Source organism: Labrus mixtus, chromosome 2, assembly GCF_963584025.1.
Source record: "Labrus mixtus chromosome 2, fLabMix1.1, whole genome shotgun sequence".
In the NCBI taxonomy this organism is placed as follows: Eukaryota; Metazoa; Chordata; class Actinopteri; order Labriformes; family Labridae; genus Labrus; species Labrus mixtus.
The window spans coordinates 34595128-34613506 of NC_083613.1; the positions used below are offsets into that span (position 1 = coordinate 34595128).

At 46.6% G+C, this 18379-nt stretch overlaps 2 protein-coding genes across 5 annotated transcripts in view; one reads left to right on the top strand and one right to left on the bottom strand.

Annotated features, from left to right (window-relative positions):
* Positions 1–1624: 1624 nt before the first annotated feature.
* aftpha (aftiphilin a) lies at positions 1625–16325 on the top strand. 4 transcript variants are annotated; one of them, XM_061065840.1, is made up of 10 exons: positions 1625–1775; positions 5651–7318; positions 9257–9432; positions 9738–9867; positions 11967–12023; positions 12196–12318; positions 12797–12860; positions 14093–14176; positions 15290–15413; positions 15669–16325. In XM_061065840.1, exons 2-10 carry the CDS (start codon positions 5687–5689, stop codon positions 15808–15810), a joined length of 2532 nt encoding a protein of 843 aa, XP_060921823.1. In that variant the 5' UTR covers positions 1625–1775; positions 5651–5686; the 3' UTR covers positions 15811–16325. The 4 variants fall into 4 exon arrangements, with proteins under 4 accessions (XP_060921823.1, XP_060921832.1, XP_060921840.1 ...); XM_061065849.1 differs by having other exon boundaries at positions 12800–12860; XM_061065857.1 differs by lacking the exon at positions 14093–14176.
* Positions 16326–17876: 1551 nt separating this feature from the next.
* LOC132953957 (SERTA domain-containing protein 2-like) overlaps positions 17877–18379 on the bottom strand; it is a 9765-nt gene continuing 9262 nt past the window's right edge. Inside the window, exon 2 of the mRNA XM_061026366.1 lies at positions 17877–18379. This exon is cut by the window's right edge and continues 1686 nt beyond it. The gene's annotated coding sequence lies outside the window, so the exon portion shown is untranslated.

Sequence of the window (18379 nt, forward strand, 5' to 3'; positions counted from 1 at the left end):
TATGAAGGTTTATCAGTGAATGTTCATTAACTGCTCCGGCCTTTATCCTGTAAAGAAACCATGCAAGTACATCCTCTGTATATGTTTGATCTTTTTTAAGGGCTGTAAAATGTTTTTCAATCGTGGTTAATCACAATTCCATTATTTTGCATTTCAAAATAAAACTTGTCAGGCTTTTAATTTGAATGTTTGTCCTGTCTTAAGCTGAGAGTACTTTAATTGCTGTGTGCTTTTATTTTGAAATAAAGTAAGGCCCTTCCTGTAGTGTGAAGGTTAGGACATGAAGTTAAGCACAAAAACAGGAAGTGATTAGAGATCCCCAAAGTGAGGTCAAACAGCTCAAAGGAACGGTAACAAAGGTTAATGTGTGATGTCATAAGGTTAATGTGTGATGTCATAAGGTCAATGTGTGATGTCATAAGGTCAATGTGTGGTCATAAGGTCAATGTGTGATGTCATGAGGTCAATGTGTGATGTCATAAGGTCAATGTGTGATGTCATGAGGTCAATGTGTGATGTCATGAGGTCAATGTGTGATGTCATAAGGTCAGTGTGTGATGTCATGAGGTCAATGTGTGATGTCATAAGGTCAATGTGTGATGTCATCAGGTGGATATTACTGTCTGAGAGTTTGTTAAAGTGAAATGAGACATTCAAAGATGCAGCAGTGTTCTTTTACATCACTGAGACTACAGGGAGACACTGAGGACCACTATCTACGGTGCAGCTACAGCAGTGGTAGACCCTCTGGTCACTTCCTGTCAGCACCTCTGGTCACTTCCTGTCAGCACCTGTGTGTCTGATCAGACTCAAAGCTGTTCGTTTACACTTCTTGATGTTGTTTGACTCTCTGATGAATCATACATAATCGGTAATGATATCATGTTTTCACAAAAGTTCAAGCAAAGTAATTAATTTATGTGTTTATCATTAATGACTTAAGGGGAAGGGGTGAAGTTATAAGTCTTCTGTCTCCTCCTCAGGTAGAAGTGTTTTGACGATGTCTTTGGTTTACGCTTTTTTTTTTAAAGATTTATTTTTGGGCTTTTTATGCCTTTAATGGAGAGATAGGACAGTGGATAGAGCCGGAAACCAGGGACAGAGAGAGAGGAATGACATGCAGGAAGGAGGCCATGGGTGGGATGTGAACCCGGGCTGCCCGCTTGAGACGACAGCCTCCATACATGGGGCGCACGCACTAACCACTGCGCCACCAGCGCCCCTGGTTTATGCTTTTAATTGTCTGTTCATTTAATCAACACAGGAACGCTGGATGGTTTATTTTTCATTTCATGGTTTAAACTCAGAATGCTGGAAAATAAATGTCAGAATTAAAACCAGTATTTCCAGAGGCCCTAATTCTCCTCCGTAGTAAACCGGTGTAAAGCGGAATAAACGGGTGTAAACAGGTGTAAACCGGTGTAAACCGGAGTAAACCGGTGTAAACTGGTGTAAACGGGTGTAAACGGGAGTAAACCGGAGTAAACCGGTGTAAACGGGTGTGAACCGGTGTAAACGGGTGTAAACGGGAGTAAACCGGTGCAAACGGGTGTAAACCGGAGTAAACCGGTGTAAACAGGTGTACCTGTTAACATGGAAAGTTTCGGAGCAACCAGCCGACCTGCCTCAGCCGCGGTGCATGCTGGGAGACTGAGGCAGCGGAGCAGCAGCAGCAGCCGGCTGACTTCACCTCTCGGTGCTCCGCCGGATTAATGTGTCAGGAGGACAGCTCTGCCTTTAACCGAGTCATGGAAACCTGTGGACAACATCTCACGGTGAGCTCACCTGTCCCTTTACGTCACTAAAGACACCTGCTGTCAGAGCGAGCCGCCGGGATGACCAGGACGAGCTAATGCTAAAGCTAACGGGAAGCTGCTTGTTGTTGACGTTAGCTAGCTGCGTAGTTAGCTCAGCAAGTTCACTTCTCACTTACCTTAATCTTAATCTTAATCTACCTGAGATTAACATATATGAGTGCTGAAAAAGAATAGAGACGAATCCTCAAAGTGGCAACAAACCTCCAGGTGACTCGGTTAAATTAGCTCTGCTTTTAGCTTCCCTACAGAAGCTAACGATGCTAAGCAGAGTTAGCTTCTGTTTCACTGTCGGCCTGTCAGACTAACTGGATGAATCTAACGTCAGCTGTTAGCATCATGTCACAGCAACATCAGGCAGGTCGTGTTCTGTTCTGCTTCAAACGGGGCTGTTAAGTTTCCTCTGAGTTTTAACCTGCCATTTAGCTGCGTTAGCCTGTTAGCTTCCCTTTAGCATGACAGGTGAGCTAAAGGTGTTCAACTCTTTAAAACACTTCAACCAGCACAGCAGAGATGTGGAGGTAAAGGTACAAACAGCTGTGATAAAGGGATACCTGTGTCATCACGGTGTTGATATTAGATAGTAGATTAAATAAAGATATATAAATAATGCTAATGTTAGTTTCTATAGTTAAATAATTCAGTTTAATAGCATTTAACAAATGACAGTAACTCTAAATCTGACACTTTAGGATGTGAAAAACTCAAACTGGGATTATCAGCCTTCTACAATTCACTTATCAGACTCTTTTCTCCAAAGCGACGTACATCAGAGAGTAAACAACACAAGCAAGGATCTAGAAAAAAGGGAACAATGTCAGTAAGAGCAAACGATCAGCTTTGAGTCTGATTGGACACACAGGTGCTGACAGGAAGTGACCAGAGGCAAAGCACAACATTGAGGGCAGTTCTTGAGAGCTCTAATCAGTATAGAAACCATCTTATAAGTCGTCGTTATCAAACAAAAACCATCGTCATTACCATCATCATCATCAATAATATGGAGACCATCATCATTAAGTTAGTAGGTATTCATGAAAGAGCTGGGTCTTTAGCTTTTTCTTAAAGGTGCAGAGGGACTCTGCAGATCACATGGAGTTTGGAAGTTCATTCCACCACCGGGGGGCGACAGAGGAGAAGAGTCTAGTCAGAGACTTAGGACCCTGTTGTGAAGGTCGGATCAGACGCCTTTCATTGGCAGAGCGTAGTGGGGCGGGAGCCTTCAAACAACAGCGATGAACTAAAGAAGTCTGAACACAAAGAAGAGACCTCCGTCCGCTCTGTATGGACGTATGGGGGGAATGTAGTTTTCTTATTTATCACATCGTCTAACCAGCCTGTCGCTCTTTGAATCCTTTGCCAATTTGGACGCGTTACCCCCTAAATTCCACATAATCTGTGAGCGCCACAGTGCATCAGCGCAGCGCACTACGCCGCCACTCTAGTCAATAATTGTGCTTCCACAGTGAGCGACCAGCTGATTATATCGGCCGATGTTATCTTTTTCAGGGAGTATCGTATCGGCTAATTTAGCCGTAGATTTGCGCAAATATTTCTGAATTTAAGTCAGCAGCAGCGTTTACACTCAGTTTCTCTCCGGTTGAGTGACCATCTTGTCTTCATTATAAACCTTGTCTTCAAGTGTTTGATAACTGCATCTGAGGGATCAACACAATAAATGTGTTTATCTAAATCTCTACAGATGGAAAAGAAAGATATCGGCCTATGTATCGGATCATTTTCCTCAGGTATCGCCCCGATAATCCCATATTGGTCGGGCCCTAGTTTTGTTATGAAACAATCTTTTATTTTGAAGATCAATAGTATCAGTTCAGAAGCAGGGCTCCTGTAGCCTAGTGGTTGCGCGGCCCTTGTACAGAGGCTGTAGTCCTCATTGCAGCAGCTGTGGGTTCAGGTCCAGCATCGGACCCTTTGCTCCACATCACATCCATTCTCTCTCCTCCCAGCGTTTCCTGTTTCTCTTCAACTGTCCTCTTTAATAAATGGAGATGAAGATGAGTCCAAAAGCTGTAGAATTGTACATCTATATCATAAGACAGGTGAGTAGGAGAGACATCATAACAAAGTTTAATATTCAACCCTCTTACACAAGGAAAAGAGTGTTCTTAAAGACATTTCCCTTCATCACAGTTAACTGGTCTTTCTGGACTTGCACGTCCATGTGCGGCACGCTCGGCTGGAAACTACCTGCTCCCAGGTATTCAGGGAGATAAGGCCGACAAGGCAAACACACGTTTCAGACACCACCCATCATTCTGCTTGGGCGGGGAGCGTGCAAACAAGGAAGCGTGATTTGCATTTCAGAAACTTGAGGTTAACACTTAGATTGACCTCCTGAGAAATATGGAACTGCAGGATTTTGCACCTCTGCATCAGCTTAATTTTTCAAGACCGGAGGTTGCCCCTTATGTCGCCGTCATGTCACCCTCATGTCGCCCTCATGTCAACCTCATATCGCCGTCATGTCGCCCTTATGTCACTGTCATGTCGCCCTTATGTCACCATCATGTCGCCCTCATGTCGCCGTAATGTTCCTCTCATGTCGCCCTCATGTCGCCGTAATGTCGCCCTCATGTCGCCCTCATGTCGCCCTTATGTCACCATCATGTCGCCCTCATGTCACCCTCATGTCGCCGTAATGTTCCTCTCATGTTGCCCTCATGTCGCCGTAATGTTCCTCTCATGTCGCCCTCATGTCGTCCTTATGTCACCATCATGTCACCATCATGTCGCCCTCATGTTCCTCTCATGTCGCCCTCATGTTGTCCCCATGTCGCCCTCATGTCGCCCTCATGTCGCCCTCATGTCGCTGTCATGTCGCCCTCATGTCGCCCTCACGTAGCCCCCATATCGCCAAGGCTCAGACCGATGTGAGTCAACATTTGTTTAAGTTCTCTTCATCGATGTTTCTCTCACATTTAGAATAATCTCCGTACTTTGCTCCTCATTATCTCCCTGTTACTGTCAGTTTGACGCCGATTCGTCTCTTTTTAGTGCCTCTGTAATTTGATTTCTGCTGCGGCTCAAACCACACATGAATGTAATTGGTCCCTGAGCACCAATAAGAGCAGCTCTTATTAACTTCTTGTGTTCATGAAGCCAGACTGAGGCTAAAAGGTGCATTCTGATGGATTTGAACCTGTGGTTTTCACCGTGTGAAATCTGAAAGAGTTTAGCAAACAGCTTGAGCCTGTAGAAGAGAAACCAGCTGTGAAGTCGTTTCTCATGAAGAGTAACACAGAAACAGGCGCTACATTAATGTTTTCAAATCTCTCAGACTCCATTAAAAAAAGAGAATTGAATCTAAGATCACAGGAGTTCCTGTTTACCACTTCCTTCTTTGGTTAGTTTTTATTGACATTGTGTGTTATGTAATGGGGGCGGATCTGAACAAACCCTTTGACTCACAGACTCAGGCAGCAGAGGACCAGTAACTCCCCAGTAACTCAGCTGTTTGTGGTTCCATAAAATCATCTTCCTCTTTGACAAAAAGGTCTTTCACTGCAGCACTCACACTCGGCCCAGTCGTCCCGTACCGTGCTGAACCATAGTCCCCACCCCCCACCCCCCATCCCCCCTGCACTCACACTGCTTTAGGACTAACCGGGCCCGAGCACGGCTACCTCTTGTAACCTACATAACGTCGTAATACAGCACACATGGCTTTACTGTGACATCATGACAGATCTTCTGGAGGAATTCAAAAAGAGTTTGAATCGACTTTTTATTAACGCTATGAACCGTGTTAGTCTGGAGTAAACATCTTCCATGTATATGTCTTCTGTCTGATTATTTGTCTCTGTTTGCTCTCTCAGGTGTAGGCAGGAGGACTCGTTGATTGCCAGAGCGCCATGGAACCAGATGTCATCCGCATATACTCGTCCTCTCCACCCCCGATGGAGGACGGCGCAGAGGAAGAGGAAAACGACTTTGGAGACTTCGGCACCTTCTCCAGCGTCCCCGCCAGCATCAGCTTCACAGAGTTCGACACCCCGACGACTTTCAACCAGACACAGGCTTTGAACGCCACGTCCCCGCCCGAACTCATCAACAACAGAGGGGTGGTAGCGTTCAGTCACAGCTCGTCCAACGGCACCCACAGCCCCAATATTGACCTGTCAAAGGCTAATGGCGTTGTGCCGTCAGGCCACCTGGACAGCTGTCCCTCAGAAAGAACTGAGATGAAAAAAGTCCTCTCTAGCTCTCTGGATTTCTCAGTGAGCGAGACAGCTGGCGGCGAGCCCGCTGACTGCAACGGCGGCGGCACAGAGGTGCTAACAAACGGGTTTGCATCCCTGGACGTTCAGGGAAGTCCTTCCTCGCAGAATTCTGTCCACTCACTCATAATAGGAACGTCCACCGGGGACAATGGCAGCATCCCCGTCGAGAGCCCAGAGGACGATTTTGCAGACTTTGCTGCTTTTTCAGATGCTGAAGCACACCTGAGCCAGACGGCTGACGAGGACTTGGACAACCCCATAGAGGGCAGCTGGTCGGCGGAGGAACACTGTAATATAAGACAGGGAACGACCTCAGAGGACAATGTCAGGGACACAAACAGAACTGGCTCTGATTCCTTATCTGTCCCCGCTGAGGCTCCGGACTGGGGCTCGCACACAGACGCTGACTCTCACCAAAGGGACGTAGCCTTTGCCTCAGAGGCAGTTTGCACTAACACACCCCTCGCTCTGAACGGGGTGGATGTAGCTGACAGGGACGATTCCAAAGACGCTGCTGGCTGCTGTGAAAATAATCTCTCACCGGATGCAGACGGCGAGGCAGGGCAGCCGGACTGGAAGGGCTCCGGTAACGAGACCGAGACAGAAACCGAGACAGAGACTTCCTTTGGTCGGCCGCTGTCCACAGACGCTCTGGAGGAGTATGGTGACATGAGCACTACGGGCTCCGTGCCCTCGCCGCTCCCCCAAGGGGAGACCGCCACACCTGCAGACCACAGCCAGCTGGCCGAGGACGACATGGACGAGGACTTTGGGGATTTTGGAGACGCCGGCTCATTCAGTGGTCAGGGTTTTGCAGATTTCGATCAGCTGGAAGCCCAGGAGGAGCCGAGCAAGTCTCACAGCCCCGCCCCTGCACAGGAAGCCGCAGACGCCGCGGACAATGACGCCAAGGACGATGACGACTTTGGCGACTTCGACTCCCCGAAATTCCACACAGGTGGAAACGAGGCGGAGGATGGAGGAACATTTGCAGACTTTCCCGTCAGTGACAGTTTTGGGAATTTCAGCTCAGCGACAGATGGAGCAGACGATGGGGGGGACGCAGGGTGGAGCGCCTTTGGGGAGCAGCAGCAGGTGGAGGGGGAATCCTGGGCGGCGTTCAGCACAGAGCCGAGTGACGCTCCTCCTGCAGACAGCAGAGAGGAGGAACAGGAGGAGGAGGAGGAGGAGGAGGAGGAGGAGTGGCATCAAAGTGAAGCTCCTGCAGTCAGCGAGGAAGCCAGCAGGACAGATGAACAGTCGGTGAGCATGATGGGAAATGAACTGGTGACGCTGGGAAACGTTATGCATGCAGAGTTAATGGACCCATATGTCATCGTTTCAGGGTCGTTTTTAATTTATTTGTAAAGAGCTTAATAGGACAGTGAAAAGTTTGAAGAAGGCAGATTATGATCTCATAGGTCATAGAAACATACGCTGATGCTTATAAATATGCAGCTCAGGTCAGAGACAGTCAGGTTATTTATGTTTACCTCAAATAAGACCATACGCCTGAAAAGATCCCACTCCCACCTGACAACCACCCACAGTATCTGAGAAGAAAATGAGCTGAACCAGGAGCAACACTAAAAAGTTCTGCTGTTCTCAAAACGAAAAGGTTACACATTTAAAGATCATATATTCTGTAAGAGACATGTGTCTCTAGTCCGTCTACAAACCCCCCAATGATGAGAAAAGTCCATCCTCTCCGTCTTTTACCTGCTCCACTTTTTAGAAAATGTGTGCTCAAACAGGCCGTTTGGAGATTTTCCCTTCATGACATCACAAAGGGCAGTAGCCCCTCCCCCAGGTGGGTGACACTCCCACAGCTAGGTGTTTGTTCTGCCCTCTGAGTCTGCCTTCTCACCGTAAACAATAGGACATGGAGCGAGAAAGACCGAGACACCCAAGCCCTTCCAGAGAGGGGGCGTGGTCAGACACAGCTCATTTACATATTTAAAGATACAGACACAGAAACAGCCTGTTCTGAGCAGGACTGAAATAGAGGGGTTTATAGACATGATCAAATACAGGATCAGAGTGGATTTAGAACAAGAAACTTCACACACATGTTTTGAGGAGCTCTGAGACTTATTTAAACTGAAGAAGAGGAGGAGGAGGAAATGTGACCTTTAAATCAGTTCTTTGTGTTTGAGTCACAGCCCCTTTAAACTCGTGTCCTCTGTTTGTGTTCAACATTAACCGACCTCCTAATAAGAAAGGTTATATCTCTGATTTGGTCATATCTCTGATTTGGTCAAGTGGAACTGAGAGTGAAGGTGTGCACTGTCCTGAAATGATCTGTGGTGTGCTGACGTCTGCACATTCAGGTGTGGTTGAAAAGTGACACACACACACATAAACACACCTGGGTTTAATCCTGCAGGCCCCGCCCTGAGAATGTGACTGGATCAAGTATTTAAACATTCCTTAACAATGCACACACAGACTCTAATGAGCCATGAAGTCCAAACTGAACCGGCTCGAAGACAAATAAAGAGAGAGACACCAAAATAACTCTTAATTAACCCGATTTATTCACAAAAACATCCGTTAAATTACACACAGAAGAGGTGTGGATGTCAGCAGAGTCAGGAGTGTTAATGTGATGAGTGTGTTGATGGAAAAGAAAGACAAAGTAACCAAACAGCTGGCAGCTTTTCTAATGACTGTGAGCGTTGAGCCCAGGTGAACCTCCACCTGCTCCGGACCTGGCTTCAGCCTTTCCCCCATTTGGACACTTCGCTAATAAAGACCTGCTTCCCTCTCAGGTCTCAGGGAAGCTAACGTCTAGTACAGGTTGCCTGACACACATGGATCAGGTTCATTACTCTGAGCTGTGAGTGTAAACACACACACACAGCGTCCTTAAGAAAATGTTTTTAAAATGCACCATTTCAAGCATCCACACGCGTCTGTCTCCAATGTAAAGGCCGTTAGTTTATAGCGATGGACGTTGTTGATTCTGACGGTTAAGACAGTGGACGAGGGACCAGATGTTGCATTCAGTGTTTTAATGAGAAGCAGAATTACAGTTATCACCTCAAAGAGTCCTGGAGGTCGAGCGCAGCCTGCTGGGACAAATATTCCTCAGTGTGTTCAGGATACTTTTATCAACAGGAAGTCCGTCAGTCGGGTTTTCTGTTTCAGTCATCCGATTCTATGGAGAAGAGTTTTGATTGGCTGCTCGTCTCTTTGCAGGCGTCGCTCTCGAGTCGTCTGGAGAAGCTGTTTCAGAGCAGCTTCCCTCAGACCGCCGCCGTCCCCGTCATTGAGGACGGGGAGGTGTCGACCCTGAAGAACCTGCTGGACCCTTTAGAGGAGAAACCACGGCCAGGAGCCGAGGAGGAGCAGGAGGAGACGTCGCCGGGCAACAGGTGAGTCTCTTCCTCGTCAAGGGCCTTTCAGGTAGGATGTGGCACAAGTTGCTAGGCGACCAAAATGTGAGAAAGCGAGAAAGCGCAGATACACTCATGGCTGCACAACACATCGACAATGACTTGGCCTGACAGCGGTGCACATCGCACGCCGCCGCGTCTTTTTAAAATGTAACGTACAAACAGCTGATGTAACTGTGGGCTGATCTAGTCGTAACTGAAGCACTTTGATTTGTGATGTTTTGTGTTTTCTAAGTCTTCATGTCGTCTCCTCGTCTCTGACTCTCTTTTGCGTCTCGCTGCAGGTGTGTGCGTGGCAGCGTGTGGATGCAGTTCCAGGACATCCACGAGGCGCTCGGCCTCAGATACCAGTGGGGGGGCTCCCACTGCAACAAAGTGCTGCTCTGCTGTCTGGGCATCGACACCAGGAACATTGTGAGTCCACGCTGAGTGCTGCGTCTCCTAACGGCTTCATGATGCTGTCGGAAAAGAAAGAAATCACGCAGAAGTCTTTCAGATTTCAATTTAAACTTCTCTTTTGAACACCCTCCAGTCTGCAGCAGGTTATTTTTAGAAGTCACTTAATGGCGCATCAAATAATCTGTGACCTTTGTTAACCTCTGCCGGCCGCCGTCTGGGACTGTGACATCATATGCGTCTGTCTTCCACACGAGCTTGAGGTTAACCCTCATGCATCATTATGGACATTTTTGTCTATCTGGTCAAATGTCTCCTCTTCATCTGGTCATCATTTTGTCTCTTAGTGCATATGGCACACACTTTTTAGAAAGTCTCTCTCTTGATACATTTTTGAATGCACATTTTATTTTTTTTTAATAGATAAATAGAACACTGAGAAACATGTTTACGACCCTCTGAAGTCATTAAGGACAAAAATGTCCACTTACAAAAAACTGCTTTAAATAGAACTAGAAATAGAGATAGAACAGATTGATATTTTTTTTCTACTTTTTTCTGCATAAATCTCTTAAACAACTTCAGCCCTGCTCAAAACTACCAAACATTCAATCATTTTTAGGATTTTAACTCTTTAAATGCCAGAATCATGTAATCAAACTGGCATTTAAAGGGTTAAATTCCTGATAATTATTCAATATTTGATAGTTTTGAGCAGGTCTGAAGTTGTTTGAGAGATTTATGTAGAAAAAAAATATCAATCTGTTCTATTTTTAAAGCAGTTTTTTGGCATGGACATTTTTGTCCTTAGTGACTTAAAGGTCCCATATTCTACTTTTTCTGGTTTTATATGCTCTTCAGTGTGTTTTCCAAGTGTCCTGTGCATGTTTAGTCACATATATTTGCAAAAATTCAAAGTCCGCGGAAACGCGGCTTCTCCTACGTCCTCCTGTTAGCTGTAGCATTAGCTGCATGTAACGCTCGGTTCTAGCCCCCCTCGATAAAGATTTGTCAGTCCGACGTCATTGTCAGTGTGAGATCACTGATCTAAGCCCATTGGCTCGTTGTGGTAAGCCCAGCAGCTCATGTTGCACGCCCGTTAACTTCTGTAGCACGCCCACGATATGCCGTAGCCTGCGGTAGCACAGTAGTGCTAAGGTGCTAATGTTTATGTTCCCCTCGGACGGAGCCAGTGGCTGCATTCCCAATATGGTAAAAGAGGCGGGACATTTACAAGAACCGTGCTGAACAACTGACCAATAACGACAGAGTGGATCGGCAGACCAATCAGAGCAGACTTATTATCCCCACTAACAGTGTGGGCTCAACAGAGTGTAGCTGATGGACTCAGAGCGGAGAGGGAGCAAGGAGGAGCAGTACATGAAAACAGACACTTTTTTCTGACTTTATCTATTGTGAACGTACAAAAGTAGGAACATACATTAAATATATGAACCCCAAAAAGGGCAGAATATGGGCTCTTTAAGAGCGTAGTAAAGAGGAGGGGGGGTAACATGACCAGCCGTGTCCCAGTCTGTCACCGTCATGAACAAATCTAACGTCAGCACATCGTCATATTTACACAAACTCAGTCAAACACATCATCCAAAATAAAAACACGGCTGCAGCGAATTCATCGCAGGAAGAACGGTGAAAACCGTCCGTCTGTTTCACGCTGAAAAAGAACGTCTCCTCGAAACGTCTGCGTGGCAACTTAAGTACAGCTCCAGAGTGCCGACCTGGGGGTTAGCAGAGAGAACTCCCATGATTCCCTGCCAGCCTCTTTTTTTTGAAGATTTATTTTTGGGCTTTTTGTGCCTTTATTGGAGAGATAGGACAGTGGATAGAGCTGGAAATCAGAGAGAGAGAGAGAGAGAGGGTAACAACATGCAGGAAAGGAACCACAGGCCGGATTTGAACCACTGAGCCACCAGCACCCCTATTCCCCGCCAGCCTCGATGTCATCTTTGTGTTAATGTTTTGAGAGCCCCCTGGTGGCAGAGTTTACGTACTGAGCGTGGTTTTCATGAGAACCAATCAGAGTTCAGCTTGAAGCAGCCCACCAGTTTTCTTTCCAGCGGGATGTTTTCTAACCTTTAATGTCTTTGTGTGCTCAGCTGTTCACAGGACAGAAGAAGCAGCCGGTCATCGTGCCCATGTACGCCGCCAGCCTGGTGAGTTTCTGTCACGCCAACATAACGCACCCTTCATCCAACACTCTCCAGTCGTGTGTCCACCAAAGAGCTAAGATGTGTGGCACAGAGAATAGAGCTCGTCGTCTGTTGATTGTTTTTTATCTTTAAACTCAAACATGGTGGGTTTGTGTTTGTGTGCTTCTGTGTGCAGGGGATGCTGGAACCCACCAAAGAGCCCGTGAAGCCCGTCTCTGCAGCAGAGATGATCGCTTCGATAGCACAGGCGCCTCCAGCTGCTTCAGAGAAAACCTCCGGGGCCCCAGACACAGTCCAGGTGGGACCTCAGCACGGCTTCAGACAAACCCAACACTCGAAGGGGAACGTTCAGCAGTTAGATTGCTTATATTTAAAAATAAAAGCCCATGGTGAATCATAGTATCAGGGCTCCGTTAATGAACCCAGAGTTTATAGAATGAAGTCAAATCAGCTGTTCTCAAACTGGAAACTCAAAACCTTCCCAGATCAGGCTCAATCGTCTCGGAGGTCGTTGATTCAGAGTTTGTTGAGCCTCCTCTCAGAAACGGGTCGAGAGCGGCAGCACAGGGACCCGCTCATCCAGTCGCCGGCTGTCTGCTGCTCTCTAAACATTGACACAACTGAAAAAAAGACGCTCAGAATAAGCAACAGGTGCTCTCAGGGCCTGAGCGTTAGTAATATTAACATCGTTCTTAATTCATAGAAAACACTTATTTTAGTCCCTTTAAATCTCTGAGACCTGAGCGACACCAACTGTATCTCTCTCTCTCATCCAGCAGGAGGCGCTCCCACCCGTCCAGTTCGACTGGAGCAGCAGTGGCCTTACTAACCCTCTGGACGGTAGGTGACCCCCACCCCCTCCCCTCCCCGCCCCGCCCCGTCTCCTCCGCCCTGAACACTCTCTGTTTCTCCCCTTCTTCTCAATGTTTCTCACACTTTACTAACCTCGTAGACTAAATGGCACCGGCCACTTCCTGTCAGTCTCAGCTGATGAACTCCACAGGAGAGGCTGGTGACATCAAACAAAAACGTCTTTATTAAAGGAAAAATCCACTTCATCCTAAAGAATCTAAAACTCCTCAACTTCTAATTTTCGATTCGATTCGAAGATTTAGTATAAATCTATATTTATTTTCTCTGAATATGAGCAACTGAACAGAAACTTTATCCAGTCAGTGAGCTGTGTAGAGAGTGAGATGATAAAGGTATCTTACTATCTGATCATTAAGGAAACATGTTGAAGTGCTGGCTTCTCTGACAACAACGCAGCAGCCAGTATGTCCTCCTTCTAACTTTAGATTCTGCTCCTGAATGCTCTGGATTTGTTTGGACCAGAGAAGGTAGGTTTTAAGACCCCCCCCCACACGGCTGTTTTGGACGCCCCTCGTTTTGCCAGATATGAGAGCAGTTATCAGGTCAACAGGTGTTGCAGCGATGGAAGCGGGCAAGAGAAGTGGTTCAGATAGAAGTGATTGTACCCGACCTAAAAAGCCTCTGCATGTTTCTAATAAGCTCCACGAGCAGAAACGTGCTCAAACTAGGATCAATATTGGAGATGCTTTTGAAAAATGGAGAGAGGTTAGAACACAGAAAGGTTTACAGACCCATGCAGAGCTGGATAAACACTGAAGCTTCAGAGTCCACCACATGGTGACCTGAGTGAGCATGGACTCTAGAGAGGAGGGGGGGGGGGGGGGGGGGGGGAGAGACAGCTCTCTATGATGTTTAGAATTTAGACTGCAGTACCCATTTTAACCACTAGGTGTCATGGTTACATATTATATCTTTAAAGTTGTATTGTGGGTTCTGGTCTCGTGACGACCCTGAATGTGGGCGACTCGACAGTTTTCTATCTGCAGTGTTTGGATGTGAAGGTGGATTTTTCCTTTGAGAACAACATGGCTGCTTTGCTCTGCATGAACTCTCGTCTTATTAAAGAGTTAAATCTAACAGTCCTCATGTAGCTGACTGATCACTCACACTGCTGCATGTCTCCGGTCTTCTCTCTCTCTCTCTCTCTCTCTCTCTCTTTCTCTCCGGCTGTTAACCTCGATCGCCCCCTGGCTGTGCAGCGAGCGGAGGCTCTTCTCTGTTAAACCTGGATTTCTTTGGTCCTGTGGAGGATTCAGGCTCCACCAGCTCAACCTCCATCCCAGGTCAGCAACTGCTCCCAGCCTCCTCCTCCTCTGTCGTCCCCCTGTCTTCACATTAACCCCTTCATCCCTGCCTCTCGTTCTTTAAAACTCATTAAACTGGTCTGTGGGAGAAAACAGGACGATGTATGAACTTGGAGAGAACCAAAGTTCTGGACTTTGTTTAGACCAGCGCCATCTGGTGGCTCCTTTCAAAACGTCAGTCATGAAACTCTCATTCTGCAAGTAGCTCCCAGTTTCCCCAGACTCTGTGGGCGTCGCCGTTCACTGCCGCTCTAGTCAATGCTCCCGTTTCCACAGAGAGCGCCATGGTCCGTCTCCAGAGCTCGCCAGCAGCGTCGCTCCAGCTCCGGCGATGTAAGACAGTAACGCACTGGCACCACATAGTGTTGAGAAGTTTTAACGCCTTTAACAGGGACAACAACGGGGTCGGCTGTCTCGACTCGATGTAGAGTCAGGAACATATGAGGTCAGCTGACTCGAGTTGGCGGAAGTGCATTCGAGAACTGAAAACGACGTTAATGGACACCGAGTTTACCCGAGGTTAAAGGTTTGGCTAGTCGTTTTTCAAAAGAACTACAAAAACCTACAAAAGAACTACAAAAACCTACAAAAGAACTACAAGAACTACAAAAACCAACAAAAGAACTACAAAAACCTACAAAAGAACTACATTATTTCTGCACACAGCAAAGATTCACAGGAAACATTTTTAGATTAGAATTCTGCAAACGGCGCCGTAACAAAGCTCTGTTATCATCTCGCCTTTCACTTTCCTCAACGGCGTGCTCTCAGTGTGTGACTTCACTTTGTGTAATGGCGTTCAATGGCGAATCCATGGGTAAAGGGGCGGCTTCACATACACACACACACCGCCACCTCACAGTGATCCCGTCTCTACGCCTCTGTTACTACCTCCGATGGCGGCAACAAGGTGGGACGACTTTCATATTGAAGACGTCACGGGTCGGCAGAAAATATTGCGCTTCAAACTGGTTATATGAATAAGACATTGTGTGTCCACAGAGGGCGCCACAGACACAGCACTTACAGGACAAAGAGGACGCGTCCCGGGCGTTTCTGTCAGCTGACTTTGTGTTCCTCCTCCTCGTGTAGGTGTCGACCCCGAGCTGTACGAGCTGACCACGGCTAAGCTGGACCCGGGAAACTCCGGCAGCCGGGTGGCCGACGCCTTCGCCCGCCTGATGTCCACCATGGAGAAGACCAGCACCTCCACCAGGTACGAGGTCACAGAGGAGCTTCCTGTTTGTTTTCTATCAGAGACGAGGAACGCTTAGAATGAAGGAGCCGTTGAAAGAGGCCACACCCCTTAACATACAAGCTCTACTTAATTCTATTATTTTTGTTAAACTTCCTGATTCTTAAGTGTGATCATTAACATTTTAGTTTTTCTTGTGATGAAACATGTTTTGTTTTTTTTCCAGCTGTGTTATCGTTTCGTTGACATCTCGTGCTTTTATTTTGTCGGGAACAGGAAGCCGAGGAGAGAGGAGAATCTGAGCGAGGAGGCGTCCAAAGTGATCTCAGGTCTGCCCGACCTCTCCTTCATGCAGGCCAAAGTGCTGATGTTTCCCACCACGCTGACGCCACTCGGCTCCACAGCCACGCCGGACTGAAGCCCCGCCCCTCCCCTCCTCTATTACTGACATCACCCCCCTGTCTGTTTGGCCCCGCCCACTGGATCGCTCATTTTCTTTTCTTTTTTTCTTTCTCTTGCTGCGGCTTAGCTCCTCCCCTTCGTACATTTTTTCTTCTTTTTAATTAGCGCGTTTTATATTTTGTTTTTCTAATTTAAAAATTAACAGCAAAGCATTTATCACGGCGGGGACGCTCGGCCGCCGACCGCGTGCACATTGAACAGGATTCATGATTAATTTATAGAGGAAGGTTTGTAGACGCCGTTCGTATCCAGAAGAATCATCGTGTATATAATCAGGGATTCAACGTTTCTTCTTCGTTGGTTTTAATTGGGGATGATTTGACGTCTCTGTGGCGAGCGTGTGTTCGTGTCCGTGTGAAGGAAACGCTGCAGCTCTTTGAATCAAACTGAAGTGGTATATATGTTTAAAGAAAACATTTCTATACATCTATAAATCTATCAAAGTATAAATCTATATTTATGGACTTGAAACCACACTGCCTGCAAAATCCCGCTGAATGTTCGTCTCCTCGCCGCGTCTCAACGCCTTCGTTTTTTACCGTTTTAACCCCGATCCTCTGTCCTTTCCTAATTTAACATCGATTTTAACATTAATTATGTCTGAACCTCTGTTGCTGCAGTCCGCTCATATATCTGTTCTGTACCTGGGGGGGGGGAACCGCCGCTGATTGAGCGCTGGAGAATCTGCTTCAGTTTTGACTCCGCCTTTAAAGGTGACATATTTAAAATCCTCTTCCCCATGTTCCTCTAACTCTAATATGTGTCTCTAGTCCGTCTACAAACCCCCCAATGATGAGAAAAGTCCATCCTCTCCGTCTTTTACCTGCTCCACTTTTCAGAAAATGTGTGCTCAAACAGGCCGTTTGGAGATTTTCCCTTCATGACATCACAAAGGGCAGTAGCCCCTCCCCCAGGTGGGTGACACTCCCACAGCTAGGTGTTTGTTCTGCCCTCTGAGTCTGCCTTCTCACCGTAAACAATAGGACATGGAGCGAGAAAGACCGAGTACACCCGAGCCCTTCCAGAGAGGGGGCGTGGTCAGACACAGCTCATTTACATATTTAAAGGTACAGACACAGAAACAGCCTGTTCTGAGCAGGGCTGAAATAGAGGGGTTTATAGACATGATCAAATACAGGATCAGAGTGGATTTAGAACAAGAAACTTCACACACATGTTGAAGAGGAGCTCTGAGACTCATTTAAACTGAAGAAGAGGAGGAGGAGGATATGTGACCTTTAAACGTTTCGACGGATTCTCCAGCTGCTTCGTTCAGGTGGATTAAAAACACGTTTCCTTCGTTGTTCGCTCTCTCGCTCTTTGTTTTCTTTCTTCCTTGGGGGGTAAAAACGGGACTTTTTATTTGTTTATTCGTTTGTTAAAACCACTGAAACTGGAAGAAGGTTTCCCGGCAGTGAAGGTCGTCTCGCATCAGAAGGGAATTTAGGGACCAATTTTCGGCTTCCACGTGTGTTGACTTTTTGTTCCTGATATGAAGTGCTCTCCGTTGTTCGTCCGCGCCTCTTATTCGTTTTTTTTGTTGTTGCTCATACTACTGTCAGCGCCGTCTACCAGGAGGATTTTGCACATTGTAAAGATGAGATGGATGTAATCATAGTTCACTGTGGCTTTAGACTGTGTACAGTTAAAACTATGGGCTGTAAAATGTACGGGGAAATTCCTATGGAAAAAAACTGAATCACTTGAAGAGCCTGTCAAAAGGTTATCGTGCATGCCCGGGTTCTTTTGAGACTATACGTGTGTAAATTTTACTTTTAGTGTACACAAGAAATTAAAATAGTTATCTTCTCTGCCCGTGTCTGTTTCTGTCTGACGGTGCTCACTAGTGTCCTGGTCTCATCAACACTTTTTCACCGACTGAGCAGCGGGAGCATCTTTGACTTCTTGCTCACAGACACATCGACATGTGGCTGCAGGAGCTGGGGCTCGAACCCCCTGACTGACTCTACCACTGAGCCACAGCCGCCCAATCGAAGAAAGAAAACACAACAAAGACAAAGGTGAGATCATTTCAGTTTAATGTAGAAAATAAAACGACATATCGGGCTGAACCCTCGTCTGAGTGTTGCTCAGGAGAAGGCACAGATTGATTTCATCTCTGAAAGAATAAAATAACATCGACAGGAAGACAAAACCTCAAGAGTCCAGAATCTGGTTCTGTGGTTGGAGGAGGAGCTAAAGACGTGATCCGGATCATCAGCGTTAACTCTGATGTTAAATTGATTTTAATCTGCAGATTTTATGAGCCGCCTGAAACGGGATCAACAAAAACTCTCGAGGTGAAAGAGTGTGTAAATGTTTGTAAGAGCTCCAAGAAGACCTTCAAAATAAAATCAATAACAGCTGTTTCATGTGAGGGAGAAGGCTTTTCAGGCACATAAAGAATAACTGTACCAACTCAACAATATTCATAAATATCCAAAAATAAAACATGAAAGATGAAGAACATGCTGCGTACAACTGCTCTGACAACGTGCAGTTACCTCGTCTGTCCAGCAGGGGGA